The sequence below is a fragment of the Astyanax mexicanus genome, chromosome 1 (assembly GCF_023375975.1).
Source record: "Astyanax mexicanus isolate ESR-SI-001 chromosome 1, AstMex3_surface, whole genome shotgun sequence".
NCBI classification, from domain to species: domain Eukaryota; kingdom Metazoa; phylum Chordata; class Actinopteri; order Characiformes; family Acestrorhamphidae; genus Astyanax; species Astyanax mexicanus.
In genome coordinates this window covers 73,322,731-73,338,768 of record NC_064408.1, presented here as the reverse complement: position 1 = coordinate 73,338,768, position 16,038 = coordinate 73,322,731, and the positions used below count along the sequence as shown (strand labels likewise).

At 37.8% G+C, this 16,038-nt stretch overlaps 2 protein-coding genes across 3 annotated transcripts in view; both read right to left on the bottom strand.

The window, feature by feature from the left end:
- Positions 1-210: 210 nt before the first annotated feature.
- Positions 211-8,465, bottom strand: yy1b (YY1 transcription factor b). Its single transcript, XM_007232845.4, has 5 exons — positions 7,670-8,465; positions 4,910-5,072; positions 3,873-3,933; positions 2,772-2,930; positions 211-2,613 (listed from the first exon to the last, which is right to left on the bottom strand). Exons 1-5 carry the CDS (start codon positions 8,205-8,207, stop codon positions 2,431-2,433), a joined length of 1,104 nt encoding a protein of 367 aa, XP_007232907.2. The 5' UTR covers positions 8,208-8,465; the 3' UTR covers positions 211-2,430.
- A 2,333-nt stretch (positions 8,466-10,798) lies between these two features.
- The window catches only part of evlb (Enah/Vasp-like b), a 73,118-nt gene continuing 67,878 nt past the window's right edge, over positions 10,799-16,038 (bottom strand). For both annotated transcript variants that reach the window (XM_049482897.1, XM_007232842.3), the window contains exons 6-13: positions 14,971-15,257; positions 13,523-13,623; positions 13,368-13,419; positions 12,971-13,019; positions 12,673-12,733; positions 12,340-12,400; positions 11,937-11,994; positions 10,799-11,747 (exon numbers count right to left, since the gene is read on the bottom strand). In XM_049482897.1, coding sequence (XP_049338854.1) covers positions 11,710-11,747; positions 11,937-11,994; positions 12,340-12,400; positions 12,673-12,733; positions 12,971-13,019; positions 13,368-13,419; positions 13,523-13,623; positions 14,971-15,257 — 707 coding nt within the window. In that variant the 3' untranslated portion in view covers positions 10,799-11,709. The remainder of the gene's footprint in view (positions 11,748-11,936; positions 11,995-12,339; positions 12,401-12,672; positions 12,734-12,970; positions 13,020-13,367; positions 13,420-13,522; positions 13,624-14,970; positions 15,258-16,038) is intronic.

The following is a 16,038-nucleotide window of genomic DNA, read 5'->3' as shown; positions in this document are numbered from 1 at the left end:
TTCCTTCATAGTCTGGATGACTTAAGAAGGTGTGTCCAAACTTTTGACTGGTACTATAAATCTCTGTCAGCAACTTGAAGTAGCTGAATGCATTCATTAGGAGCGTCCAAATCATTTAGACAAATAGTGGAAATGTAAAGTCTGGCTATTTCCAAAACTTGTCTTCCAAAATGTGAACAGAAACCCATATTAAAAAGTGCTGGGATCATATTTGGATTCTTATCACCTTTTTCTTTAATTGCAGCTCACTGAAATACATGGAAATGTAAATATTAACAAATAATATTTTTATGGTTTAGACCTTTATAATACAATCTAAACAAAGGAAAATGATAGGTCACATTGTGATTTGTGGTGAGATGGGTTTAAAATGATTTTAAATGTTCTTCTCCATGTGAGACAAATGTGACAAAAAAGAGAAAGTAACTGATGACTAAACACTTTAAAGCAGTAAACACTTGAAAATCACGCTGCTTATCATTCCTACATGATCTCCATACAGCCATACAATACACGTATACAAGATTATTCAATGGTTAGATTACAACCAAATAAAGACAGGAAAAAAAACAAAACAGTAAAAGATAACTTTTTACATAAAATACTTTTGAAGTATTGTCTTACAGTAACTATGATCCACCCTTCCAAGAAGAACATGTCCTATGCAAAACCTTAAATCCTCATGGATAAAGAATAATCTCAAGGTTGAATTTCTAAGCACATCCCAAATATAAGTGTACAATATGCACACTCAGAAATACAAAATTAAAAATCATACAGTGGCATGCAGAGGTTAGAGCACCCTGGTTAATGTTTCTGTTACTGAACAGGTTAAATAAGTAAGAGTTGGCCTGATCTCCTCAAGGCATAAAGTTGAAGTCGAAACATTTTAATTAACATTCTGAGCAAAACATGGAACGTAGCACCATGCAAACTTCTGGGCACTCCAAGAGATTCACTTTACCAAAGTCTCAGCTATTAATTAGCTCATTAGGGCTATGGCTTGTTTTTGATTATATTTAGGAAAGATCAGGTGAGGTAAATTTCAAAGCCTTATATATTATACTCCTTGAAATGGAAGTTGACAAAAAGAAAAGAAGTCAAGTTGAGATTATTTTGAGAATGATGTTCCAGTAAGATTATTAGAAAGTCAAAAAATAAATAAAAAAATAAAAAAAATTAAAGGCAAAAGAGCTTCAGGAGGATTTAGTAAACTGGAACAATGGTGCATTATTCTTCTGTGCAGAAAAACTGGCACAAAAAAAATGACCTTCATGGAAGAGTCGTCAAAATCCTCAACACAAAATTCAGCAGCAGAATCAGTATAAAGCATTTTAAAAACGTGTCTTGTAGACTGATGACCTTGCACTAGAACCTTCTGGCTGTAATAAGCAAAACTATGTTTGGAGAGAAAAAGAAATTCTACTTTTTTAGTAGAGAGCACCGGGGTTGATCAATAATCCTTTAAAACCTGTGCCAATGATTGGCTTTTAAACATTTCACTGGTATAGGGAACAATAGATTTAAATAAATACCAGGCTTTAACAGCAAGATTATTATCCTAAACTCACCTCAAAATCCACAAAGTACTACATCAGGAGGCACAGGCTGAAGGTTTTGCCATGGCCCTAACAGTACTCCGATCTAATCATCTTTGAAGCTTTTGTGGATAAACTTGAAAAGAACAGTGTATCAAAGATTGCCCAAAAATCTCATAGAACTAGAATCAAACAAAAAAAGGGTGAAAAAACCCAAACAAACCAACCCTAATAGAAAGACTCTTTGCTGCTATGAAATACATTTACAAGCTGCAATACTTACAAGTCCTAACCAGGCAGGGTGCCCAAACTCTACCTTTAGTTAGCAGCAATGCTAAAACAAAGGAAAAAAGCAATCATGAACATGGCTCTTTAACTTTATGCTGTTTTGGCAATCCATTCATCTTTTACACAAAGTTATTCACTTTTTTTTTTTTTAACCAGGGAGCTTGAACTTCAGCATGCCACTGTATCTATGCAGACTGGTGAGATTTATTTGAGAACTAAAAAAAATGGAGCAAACTGTCCAAATGTCCTAGTTCTACTCGTTCCTCTGATGGATGAGGACGACATCCATGAGTTCCATCATTCCGCTGGCCACAGTAAGCCATCAAATCATGAGGGTTGTTAGCTGGGTCAGATGCAGCCATACTCATACAGCTCCTCAGTAAGAGCCACGCAGTTAAGCAGGCAGATGTGAGGACATATGGGTTGCCAAAGTTCAGTTTTTGTCTTTTATAATTGCCATAATTTATTTTCAGACCTCCTGGTCTTATTTTATTGCCCCCACTCCTTAAGAGAACAACAGAGGAGCACAGTTCATTCCTCCAGTGTTAGGTTTGTGGTGTTCAGGCTGAGTTCAGGTGTAAAAGGAAAAACAGAACGGAGGTGCTCATTGGTTGTTTTTGGCTTTTGCGTGTGTTAGAATGTGTGACTTGAGGTTGGTGGACTGGGCAAACTTTTTATTGCAGCCGTCAAACGGGCAGACATAAGGGCGATCTCCGGTGTGAATCCGGACATGTGTGCGAAGATTAAAGTCCAGTGAGAAGCGTTTCCCACAGCCCTCAAAGGTGCACTATAAGACAGACAAACACAAGAGTTAGCTTTCTTTTAAAACAACTCTCAACTCTGTATTTATTACTTATTTAATTTATCAGGCATCTAAAAAGGCTGGTTTCAAAACAAGAGTCAAAGAAACATTTAATGGTCTCTTTTGTAAGGACAGGTTCTAACCTGGAAAGGCTTTTCTCCGGTGTGAACAAGTTGGTGCCGCTTTAGTTTGGAACTCTCCACAAAGGCTTTTCCACATTCAGCACACACGTGAACCCGGGGCCCATGGGTGTGTAGGTGTTTCCTCATGGCAGAGTTATCCCTGAACATCTTAGTGCATCCCTGGGGTAAACATAAATTTCATTATGAGCAACGTTCGATCCTGCCAACAGACATTCCAACAACAACTCACTTTAAAAATAAACTCTGGACAAACACTTTGGCAGAATGCAGTTCAGACAACAGACATGCTTATATAGTATGTCTTTATTAAAATCCCAGAGCACTGCATGTAGTTGAATTACAAATGTCAGAGAATGTAACATGAACACTGGTAAAAAAAAAAAAAAAAGGAAAAGAATAGGTGAGGACCTAAAGATATGTTTTGGCCTTGAACTGGGATCCAGGGATCAGAAAAAGAGAAAATCATATCAGTTACCTTTGAGCAAAACCAATCATTTAATAACAATATTTTATTTTATGATAACATTTTAATTAATAGTTTACATGTAAACTACAGTGGCCAGAAATTGGATGACTCTGTAGCGTGTTTAAACACTGACTGCTAGATAACACTGCAGCACTCTTGTTTTTAGCACTTTTACCGTAATTTATCAAAAGATGTTTTTTTTTTATACTATGACACACACACACACAGACACACACAGACACACATAGACACACACAGACACACACAGACACACACAGACACACACAGACACACACAGACACACACAGACACACACAGACACACACAGACACACACAGACACACACAGACACACACAGACACCATGCACAGGGGCTAATAAATAATGTAAATAAAATGTTCTTAACCTACAAGAGAGAAGGAAATGTTTCTGCTTTAGTTTCATTTTTGTTCCTCAAATCAGTTTTATGTTCTCTTCTCATTACAAGGAAACTGAAGACAACATGAGCAGGCCAAACCAGTTCAAAATACTCCACCTAGTGGCAATTAACCATACTCTGGTAAGACTTGAAATTTAACATGCTAAGTAATGCATTACCTATGAGTCCAATGAGAATAGATTAAACACACACTCACTTTGTGGGGGCAGGCTATCGTCCTCGGTGCATCATCCTCTTTAATCTTCCGTGGCTTCATTCTGGGAGAACAAAAAAATACTTAGACTTAATCAACTGGATTGCACATTAAAAAAAGCAAATTACTCTATGGCTTTTTGTGTCTTGTCATTTGTGCAAACAGAAATGAGGCAGTTGAGACTTTGACAGTGTTACATCACCACTAGTTTTCTCTGTGAGAGGAAAAAAGCCCAGTCCCTTAGAACCTCAGTGATTACAAAACACGGTTCCTTATATGGGTGTAAACTTTCTAAACAGCATTTTTACCAGTGCACCACAGACCCACATCTTACCGTACTGGGTTGCGACCAAAAGGGCCACCACTGTTACTGTAGGGACTAAGAAACAGCACCAATTACTATTATTGGAATAAAATATTCTGTACAAGTGCATGACTCAGCATAGAAGCCTCATTAGATCTTGCTAAATCCTTTCAACATCATACACTGAGCAAAAATCAAAACATTTACCAATCCTCACTGTGGCGTGCATTCAATTATGATTATGCCAGGAATTACTCAACAGGAATCATTGTGATACATAACAGACAACCTACACTACCACTGCTGCTAAGGCTTTTTTTTGTCTGTTTTTGCACAGATTACAAATTAATAATTCACACAACTATTCAATACACTACTCTAAATGTAAATGTTTTAGCTTAATAATTGCATACTTGTATACAACATAATACACAGATTTGTGTAAATATTCATTTAAAATGGCAACATTTAGAGTGATACTGAGCTAACGGCTAACATTTACATCCAGTACTTGACTGCTAACAGGATCCCACATACTGAAGAATGGCAGCTAAAACAGCCTAATCAAAGAACCATTAAGGGTGATCAACCCATGACTATTGCCGCAGCCTTTTCATTGTCACAGTGCACTCCAGACACACTCATTCTGAGTTGGTACCTAAACCATATGATAAGGCATGTTCACTGCCATTATAAATGGTAATTTCCACAGTCAGTAAGTGTGAAACGGCCTTACCTGGCAAACTCTGCTAGCTGTTTGGGGTCCGAGAGGTCGATTCCTGGGATGCCACCAGGAGGGAGCTTCTTTCCAGTCATGTATTCTGAGTAGTCTGGAGGAGAATTCTCACCAATAATTTGTTCTTCTACCACAGTCTCATGGTCAATGTCCTTTTTGTCATCTGCAATGAATGTTTAATACACAGTGAATGGCTTGACCAACCATAAACTCTACAAATAATTGTTCTGCAAAAAGCTAGGGATTATTTATACACCACTATGTGAAAATATAATAAACACACATTAAAAAACTCAAAACAGAGGGCAAAAGTTCAAATAGAGGGCATCAATAAAAAAAATTAAAAAAAATCAACCACAACTTCAAATAAATGCTGAGTTTAACCAACTGGGGGTTTGAAGAGAAGGGAGACAAGGGCCTAAACCTAATATAATATAATAACTCTTAAATATAAAAGAGTTTTACAATTTGTTTATGTCACAGTTTTAAAAGACATAAAAAAACGAATAAATATTCAAAGCATATTTTGTATTTTGAAGAACATTTTTAAAAATATATATTATTATTGTTACTGTTTCAACTTGTGGTAATGGCAAGAAAATAACAGCAGCTGGGAGCAGCTATGGACAAGCTAGCAACATGCCCACTTAATAGTGTGAACTCGGACTTCCCCCAGAGCACCCAAGCTAGTTCCCTTCATCAAATAATGATCATATTTAAATGCCAGGAAATCAACACAGTGTGCTGGACGTAACTGTTTTAGCTGGTTTTGAGCAGCACACCCAGAAACATTGCTCCACAAATAGACAAATAGTACAAATAGAAAAAAGTTCTAAAAATATTTGAGCTGATTTATTACTGATAGTCTTACCAGTGAGTTTAGTCTATGTTTAATTCATGTATTATTTGGCTTTGATCATCATAAAAAAAGCATACAATCAAATAATACTGGATTGTTAATTTGATTATGATCTTAGCAACATTTTACAAATGTAAATTTTCCCATTTAAAACCTATTGGGCCTCATTTATGCCTCTCAAGAGTTACAGTACTGATCTAAGATCAGTTTTAATCAGCTGCATGATTGAATAGTGTTGTGCAAATGGAATGACCTGATATCAGTTCAGCATTTTTACTCTAAGAAGCTTGATAAATATAAAACACATTAAACAGTGGATTCACACACTTTATTTAACATGAAAATGATTAATTTGTTTTTGTATTAAATTACTATATAACAAAATATTTACATTATATGCTACGGCATATATGGTTATATGAAGATAAAAACAAATCTACCAATGAGATAAAGCATTTTGTTAAGTAAAATTTCTTAAAAAATCTCAATTTACTAAATAAAAGAAGTAAGGCTTAAATTAAGCGAAATTTATTGATTTATTGGCTTAAATTCTGACACAAAAATTAGACTCAAATAACAATGTTAAACATATGCTTCCAATGCAATGCACTTAAAAAAAAGAAATCACATGATAAACTTAAGAATTGTAACGTTACTGTATTAGATTTCATATTAGAATATTTCCCCGATTCTTGTTTTGTGTGAATCACTTTGGAATAATTCGAGTGGTAAAAATATTTAAAATAATAAAAGGGAATATTTTAAGTTAGACGGCTTAAAATAATTATTCATAAAATAAGCAAGACAACCCTACACGTTCAATGCTTAATATAAATAACATAACATATATTATATATTATTAGAGACAAATATAAGATTAACTGCCTTTAAATCAGACAATTTTACTATGTAATGTTTAGTTTTGAGTAGTGTGGAGGTGATTTTTTCTGACTGGAGACACCAGAACCAGCTGTAAGCTGTGTTTATCACTGTAAGGAGACACAGGAGCGCCTCTAGGGCTTTGTTCAACAGGACCTGTATAACTACAATATAGGAATATCCGCTGATAGAGGCCTAAAGAAAGTGGCTAACAACAAACACACCGCGGTTTGAGTCATTACTGATATAACTTAACCCACAATAATCACCGCGTTAAAACGTTGAATATCACGATAAAGGATTCAATAAAGGTGTAAATGAATGTTGCTATATCGTTTAATAGTTAATCAGGGTAGCAAAACGAACGTAGACAAAACAGATTAGCTTAGTTTAGCTTAGCTTAATTAGCTTAGCTAACAAGCTAGCGAGCAGCCGGTGCTTCTCCAGAGACACGGTACTGACGGCTACTACAGGTACTCCGGCTACATGGCAAGACAAATAGGTGAAGAAAAACCCCACAAAAAACCGACAAACGATCCTGAAAACGCTTTATTGTACTTTAAATCACTTCATATACACGTTTTAACCCTCATATCGTGTAGTGTAGCTGCTCGAAAGCTTCAGTAAAGCGCCGCTGTTTGCTATAAACAGGCTCTGCGGCCTACAGGCAGCGCGCCCCTCCACCGCGCTCTCTCCGCCATCTTCGCCATTTTTACGGGCCGCCATACTGGACTCGGCGAACATGGCGGCGCCCAGCAACACCTAAAAACATGGCCTCCTTTCAAAACAAAAACACACCGGGCCGAGCGCTCGCTCTCTCAGCGCGCGGTGCTGTCAGTGAGAGCCCCGGCACCGCGCTGCGGGTCGGGGCGGCGGAAGAAGCCGCCGTGTGCGGACAACGCCCTGCCAGGGCCCCGCTTAGTGAGCTAACTAACAAACAGACAGACAGACAGAGACCAGAGACAGCTAACCTGAACTAACCCAGATAAACTCCTCCAGATCTGGAGAAGAGGGGAACTCACCTGAAGCCCACATCGTGACTGAGAACTCTCCCTCCAGGGTCTTGATCTGCACCTGCTTCTGCTCCCACTTCCTCCCGCTGGCTTCGGCCCCGCTCAGGTAGCTCTTTTTGCCCGCTTTCTTGCCGCTGCCGCCCCCCTTCTTCATCCTCCCCACGGAGCTCTTCCCCGCCACGGTTAGCAGCGTCTGCCCGATGTACTCGTCCTCCACCCCGGGAGCGGGCACGGGGATCAGGATCTGGTCCTCGAACCCGTCCTCGGCCCGGAGGTCCGAGTCGTCCCCGCCGACCACCTCCTCCCGGGTCTGCACCAGGATCACCTCCTGATGGTGGTGGAGCTGGCTCGGGTCGTCCGTCACCAGCGGCTGCAGCGCGATCATGGGCTGGTGGTCGTCATCATCGTCGTCGTCGTCCTCCCCGACCACCGTGGTCTCGATGGTCTCCACCGGGATCGTTTCCACTTCGATTTCGTGCAGCTCCACGATCTCAGCCGGCATCTCCGACCCGTCCGTCTCTATGTACAGCGTTTCTCCCGATGCCATGTTGAACTCCGCCAGCTTGGCTGTGTTTCTCTCGCTCGCACATATACACACACTCACTCACTATCACTCAGTCACACTCACTCACTCAGCAGAGCTCACTGTCCCCAAACACACACCCCCTTCCCTCAGACGACAGATAGGTAGCCTCCTGTTCCTCCGCTGCTGCTGTCGCCCCCTTTCTCTCGCTCTCTCTCCAATAATACAAATAACTCCACTTCGCTCACACACGCTCTCGTCTCCACTACGCTCCACTTTCAGCTCTCGCGAGATCGAATGAGGCGTGGATGGATGTGCGCGCGCACACGCACGCGAGCGCGCCCCCGTCAAAAGATTTCTGTGTGTGTGTTGGACACATCTCTTCACCTCATTTAATGTTTTCTTTTTATATTGTACATGAAATATTGAAATATTGATTATATTGTACATGAAATATTAATGTGTTTTCTTTTTATATTGTACATGAAATATATACAAGAGCGCATGTATGAGAAATTAAAAGAGCAGACACATTTAGCTTTAAGGACAGATTTTCTCAGTGTCTTTAAATAACAACTAAACCATTAACCATATTTGTTCCATTAATAGCTGAAATGTGTTACTTTAAAGTAATGAAACACAGGGCCGTGCAGAGACATTCGGAGGGGCAGGTGCTCAAAATCTTTTTAATTACAATATTAATCTACAATATAGAAAATAAATTATATAAATAAAAACATTGATGAAGTAGGTGTCCAAACTTGTGACCGGTACTGTGTATCTGAAAGGTTACGAGTTGTAATACTTAAACATGACTATAGGAAAATGTTTTGTAGTGTTGTTTTATGATGGATCATAAATCCTTAATGTGCTTATCATCTATATGGGGGATTAAAAAAAAAAGATTTCAGAAATAAACAAAATGTGTCATTAAAACAGGGTGCCCAAACATTTTCATAGAAATCTCTCTTATTCTGTGCTTTCACATTTAGCATCAAGCTACACAAAGATAAATGTTTAGTTTAAGGTCATGTCAGAAGATACGTGTTACTGATATGAAACTTTGTCCAAAAGCATATAACATTGTTACATGTATTCAGTTGTTACCATTGTAATGGTTGTTGCATGAGTATAATCATTAAGATGGGGTTAATAAATAGAACGTGATTCACAATTGCTGGAATAAAATAGTTTTTACATTGAGTTACGTTTTTTTGTATCCATTTTACCTTTCTTTTTTACATTTTATCTACACTCATTTTAGACTAAAATGCTGTTAAATCTGGAAACTTTTTTTTTCAGTCCACATATTTGAGGTCAATACTTGGAAAGACCATTACAAAAGATTTACATTAACTTGCTTTATTCATTTCACAGCCCCCTTTGATGGGTGCTTGGGGTCACAGTCTGTCGACTGTCTGGCTCATTGTTTCTCAATCCTGGTCCTGGAGCATCGTTGCCCTGCACATTTTGTGTTTTTCCTTCTACCAATAAACCAATTTACTAAATCAGCTCATTAACAAGCCCATTTAGAGTTGCAGTGGGTGTGGAAAAGCATGCAGATCTTTATATATGCAGGTAGAGGACATCATGCCCAGGAGGACTGAGAAATACTGGTCTAACTGGTGTAAGTTTAATGTAGTTTTTTTCTAAATTAACACATCTGCTTTGTGCAATGTACATGTTAAAAAACAGAGCATGATGCTACCACCAAGCTTTAAATTTGGAGTAGTCTTTCTATTGTTGCATGCCTTACCTTCACTCCACCAAATGCCCTTGTTTTATTTAACCATGAAATCTTTTTTCTGCATAGTCAAACTTTAGCCAATTTTCAATATTTAAATTTTGGAACAGGGGCATCTTGACTGTATGCTTGACTGTAGGCACAAGGCATGATGGTGGTGTTTCATAGTTTCTAGTTCAGGGTCTGTGCCTAGGTGGTTCCTGACCATCTGGACCTATTGACTCTTAGTTAAGGGTTATTGGGTCTAGAGCAGTGGGTAAACTGCCTAACAACTTGTACTTAATGTTTTGCAACAGCATATCATTTTGGATTCTGAAGTTCATGATAATCCTCAGATCTGCACTGAGTTTTCAGGACTTACTCCACTGTGCTGTGTGTGTGTTGGTCATTGGAACGTGTACTGTCAAACAAACTCTTTTTAATGCAGTTGCAAAGAAGCTACTAGCTGTAGTCAGTCACTATCATTACAGTAAGTTAACAGGCCTTGGTTAATTAAATGTTATTTTGGAACTCTTGGCACCATTAAATTATTAATTAATTAAATACTATTAATTATAAGTGGTTGTATGTATGTGTTTACTTTTCACCCTGTGTTGAATTTTGAAAACTTGTTCACCAAATGTAAATGTTATAAGTTGATGCTTGTTTACAAATAATTGAAATCATATGACATCCATGTTTATAAAACGTTCCTAAATATCTGACTACAACTGTGTATACCTAGAATACACATGGAATATAAATTATTTAGACAAAAAGATTATCATACTAGTCTCTCTGAACATGCTGCCTCCTGGTGATAGAGGGAGTTCACATTTTCACACAATGGAAACATTAATACACAAAAACGCCACCTCATTTATCCAAGACATGTTTTCACAGTTTTATTTCAGTTCTTTTTAAATGTAAGGTATATTTCCTTTTCATCCAAACCAGGAAGCACTTGGTCAAAAAAGGGAAATAATAGAACAAACAATACTTCACCATATCCTTGCAGCCAATAAACATTTTATTAACAACATGGTCACAAATACTCTGGTGTACTGATGTTTTTTTTTTTCTTTCTTTTTTTTGTTCATAAGTTTGCAATATCTAAAAATGCAAGAGTTTTTCTCCGGTCCCTCATCACTGCTCCCATCTTGTTTTAAAAATCTTTCTGTCAGTGATTACCTACACATTTTTTTTGCCATAAGGTTAAAAAAAATCTTAAAAAACAAACATTATCAGGTAGTGAGAAGTAAACTGGTAGTGTATACGCTTATAATGAACCTTTTAACACAGGCAAAGGAAAATAAAGATCAATAAAAATATAAAAGGCTTACATTTAGACATGTGCAATGACCAATGACATTATTATTATCATTATTAATATTATTATCATTATTTTAGCATTTTATCTTTTAATCATTTCATCACTAGAAACCTACGACCACTTACATGAACACCACTACCACCACCACCACCACCAATAATAATAATAATAATAATAATAATAATAATAATAATAATAAATGAAAAACAATAATAAAAACAAATTTCTCTCAAGACTTTGAAAAGACAGTTGCCAAATATTAATTTAAACCCAAAAAACAAAGATCAGTGCAAGTGTCCTCCATCCATTTGTATATCTGAGGGATAGCACATGTACCGTTCATGTTAGAGCAAAATGATCCATTTGCTTTAACATGTTGGTATCGTTGCTCGACGTCTTCCCTTCTTCAGCTACAGCAGGTTCTGCCAGGGGTTTGGGTCTCATAAAAGATGGGTCACGGGTCTGGGAGATTATGTCGTGCTAATTCTACTAAGTTCATGTCTAATGGCTGAAAGAGATAACAGAAGAGTGTATTAGAGAGTCATTTAATGAATCATACACAATTTAACACAAACATGATTACAAAGTAAGAAGTTCTATAATTATTATTTCAGTTCATAGGCTCTAGTGTATGCTTGAAATGTTTCATTGTCTGGATGTGATTTTCATTAATAAATTATTCATAAACTGAACATACCATCAATGATTTCATCCTTCACCTTGTGCAATTCACGAACAACTTCTTCCAAGATTTCCTAATCATATATTTAGATAGATTAGTTAGCAGATTGCAATGGAAAGCTGCAAACATGCTAATTATTGCTGTTGGGCAAAAACCATGTATCCCCATTTCTGCCGTTTCTTTATTTTACAACCTAATGTGTATCTGCCAGTTGTTTTGCATATTGACTCCAAATTTCATGTAAAACTGACCAAAAGAAATGCACCACAATTACGTGTACCAGTAATTAATTATTTCTACATTGACTTTCACTGAAAGTTAATAAGGTTTTTTCCTTTTCCTGTAAAGTTGCTGTGTTGGAGATTTGAGGTGTTTATCCAACAGAGACAAAATCAGATTTAGAAAGTTTAAATGTTACCTGTTTCATTCTGTCAAAGTCTAAGGCGTCTGTGTCACTACCACTCCCCACGGGTCGAACCCTAAACAGACAAACACATTTACAATCAAGCACACACACTTTTTTTTTAAACTCCATTACATTAATTTGAAGCATTTTGTTTCATGTGTTTTATTACAGTTCTTTGTTGCAATTTAGCAATTTGTCATTTTAAATTAGAAAAAAAAATTATATCTCCCAGCAATTAATTTATTTTATCATGTTTAAAAAGTTTAATTAATTTACTAATTTAATGAAATATGAAATGACTAGTGTCCCAACTCGAGAACAGCACTATCTCAGAATTTCTCTTACCTAGATACAAGTGATGATCTCTCAGCAGAGTTGGCTCGATCCCATGGTTTCTTTGCGCCATCTACAGGAGAACACAAAAACAGCAGATTACAGCCTTCATGTACATCCGAATAGAGAATGTCCCATGTACTGACTTTTTGACAGTTTTTAAAAACAGAATTTTGACTAGCTATCTGAGATTTAATGTACTTACTGTATTTATGAATGGAATAAATCATGAGAGGTAATACTGGTTTTATTTAGTAGTTACTATTTAGATTGGTTTATAAAAGGCAAAACGTGTTGGAGGGGTGGTTACCTGAGGAGTTCTGTCCTCTAGACATGGGAGAGGGGGAATTTGGATCATCCTAAAACACATAAAACATAAGTCAATAAAATTATTTCTGTCATGAAAGAAAAAATAGGCATTTGTAAAAATGTGTGCATGATTTAATTTGTAAAATGCTATCATGTCATATGTCTTTCCAAACATCACACAGATGTTTTTTTTACTGTATATTATATATCATTTTAGTTCATTTTAAGTTGGCAGCTGTTCTTTTACATATCATGATAAAAGTACAGATCTAAATGCACAAAACAACCATAATACAAATAAAGTTACAATTTCAGAGATGTGTTTTATCACTATGACCTGTAAGGTGTCAAAACAAAAGCTCAAATCAAAGCACTAATGATTTCTTTTTAGTTCTTACATTTTGGCTGTCTCCATCTTTCTTGTCTTCAGACTGGTTTGCAGCTTTCCGTCTATTAATAGCAAAATGAAGGTCTCAGATCATCAAATTCACTGGTCATCAATGATCATTCTGTAGTATTTTTAAAAAGCTCAGCTTGACATGGATGTGCTAACCTTCGTGCCAGCAGGGCATTCATCTCCTCCATCAGACCACCACTCCCTCCACTTGTCCGGTTGGCTTCGTTTTTGGCTCCAGATGCTGAACTATCCTCAGGCTGTGGACACATGGGCCAGTCAGTAAAGAGGACACATTACTTAAAGCTGATAAAATTCCAGCTCATTTAAGATTATACTCCTGACATCTGCTCCAAACTCCAGCTTTAGACATTACATTACATTACATTACATTACATTTGGCAGACGCTTTTGTCCAAAGCGACTTACAATAGACATCTTAAATTAGAATCATTGTTTCACAGAATGCAAGCTTCTGTCCTAATTAGAGGCCACTATAAGATTGGAATTTTAAGTACTGGGAGCATAGGTTGTGCATCTATCGTTGGTACTGTACATAAACCCATATTCCACATTTGTCTTATATAATATTTTTCCCTATTAATTGTGGCTTTAATTTCAATGTGAATGAGCGGAGATAACTGGTGCAAGCTGTACAAATCGATGTATCACATTACAAAACTTTAATTCAGTGGAAAATGCAGTAAAATTGGCTCTTTTATAGCTTACTTTCATATATGAACTATATGAACTGAAGCATAAATGTGGTGTTTTGAAACTTTGAAACTATCCTATTGTAGTAAAGCATGGGAAAAATATGACATTTATTTTAAATTGATGGTTTGGTAAAACTATAAGACTAACACCAATGCATTTACTAATCTCAAACAGGCGTGTTAACTTACTTATTACATTTATATTGTGCCACTCAAGGCACTCAAGGACGCTTTTAATTACATTCTACACACACTGGCAAAAAGCGGCAACCAATCACACACAGAGACGCCGGAGGACTTCATTGGGCACTAAGGAGCAGACCCAAGGGAGTGGGCAAAAAGTCACACACACAGACTTACACACCTGGGCAATTTTTAGGGTATTAAATTGTTCTAGGCAATTTAGAATATCCAATTTACCTGATCTTCATATTTTTGGACTACAGGAAGAATCTGGAGTCCACAAAGGAAACTCAAACCGACATAGGGAGAACATGAAAACTCCACCCTGACAAGGCTTGAACCCAGGACTCCAGCACTGGGAGGCAAACGTGCTAACCACTAAGCCACCATGCACTCGTTGCTTATGTGTTTTTTTTACACTGACATACACTGGCACACCATAAGTCATGAGATTTAAATTAGTATTTAAATTGATGATGACGTGTTACTTCGGGGAATGGATTGGGAAGACCCACACCTGTATAAATTGTGAGGTGTTATCTTGTGAGGCTGAACGAGTCAAGCTGAAATGTAGTGGTGTTCATGTAACTGAAATGGCTGAATTACTACATCTCAGGTTAAGAGAAAATTATGTGTAAAGGATGTGCTTTCATCTTAAATATTAACAAGAATAAGTATGTCTTATCTGGTTGCTAAAATCAAACTCACCCTTTGTACTCGGCGCAGTTTGGCTCCGGCAATCATGGCAGCGAGGCCGGTGGGTGCTTGTGCTTCCTCGTGGTGCATCCCATGGCCCCCATAACCCCCTCCAACCACAGGCAGGGGGGGCGGGGGAGGAGGAGGAGCTCCTGCTGAGGGGGGCGGAGGCCCAGGAGGTCCAGGTGGTGCAGGTGGTGGAGGAGGAGGTGGGCAAGGTCCTCCCATTGACATGGGTGGTGGCGCTACACTTGGAGGTGCCACAGAGAGCACGACGGGGTGTCCCTGAAACGGGGAACCTGTGAGGAGAACAGGACAACAGGACATTTATAACACATGTTACATAGATAATCCTTCAGCATGTTTATTGATAGGGCTGTTTATTGATAGGCAGGGTTAAGCTGGGCTAGTGAACTGTATATTCAATGAGTTTAAACCTACATTGTTTCTTTATAAGGTAAAATAATGACCAATCAGTGTACTGTAGAAAAAAGCAAGCAATCTAGCAAATTAGTCTATACATAAATTCCCAAATCTCAAAAGAACAATTAGTAACAAATGCGAGGAAATTTGTGAAATAGCTACAGGACTCCAATTTCCAAATATCGGAGAGCTGTCTGCCCCACCCGCTCCTCCCTAGATACGGGTTGCCAGTTTGACACACATTGGCAAAAGGAGACGAGTTTTACTCTGATCAGTACAGCTGATCAATGATTATATACTTTTCAGTGTCCAAAATTCTCATCTCTACTATGCTAATGGTGGTTATAAATTACCCATTGGTTAGCAACTGCACTGAAGTTCAGCGATGGCCTGTTCAGCATAAAAACAGTCAGCCCACCTATTTCCATGCCTGCAGCATACTGTTTGCATGCTGTTTTCTATACCTGGCAACCCTTGAATGTAAAGATGGGACTGGGGAATGGTACTGATCATATTCGGATGCCACAACACACACAGAGTTCCGTGACACAGTTTAAATAAGAAAATACTGGCTGAAGCTCTGCTGTTACCAGCTGCCAGTGCTCAACTCGGCATGTTTGCTTAATATCTGATGATACAACCTGATCATGTTATAAG

Excerpts from the sequence above, each read along its gene's own strand:
- yy1b (XM_007232845.4), bottom strand. The coding sequence starts at position 8,207 with ATGGCATCGGGAGAAACGCTGTACATAGAGACGGACGGGTCGGAGATG. Across the intron at positions 5,073-7,669 it reads AGTCACGATGTGGGCTTCAG|ATGACAAAAAGGACATTGAC; the intron begins GTGAGTTCCCCT and ends CATTCATTGCAG. Across the intron at positions 3,934-4,909 it reads CAGCTAGCAGAGTTTGCCAG|AATGAAGCCACGGAAGATTA; the intron begins GTAAGGCCGTTT and ends TTGTTCTCCCAG.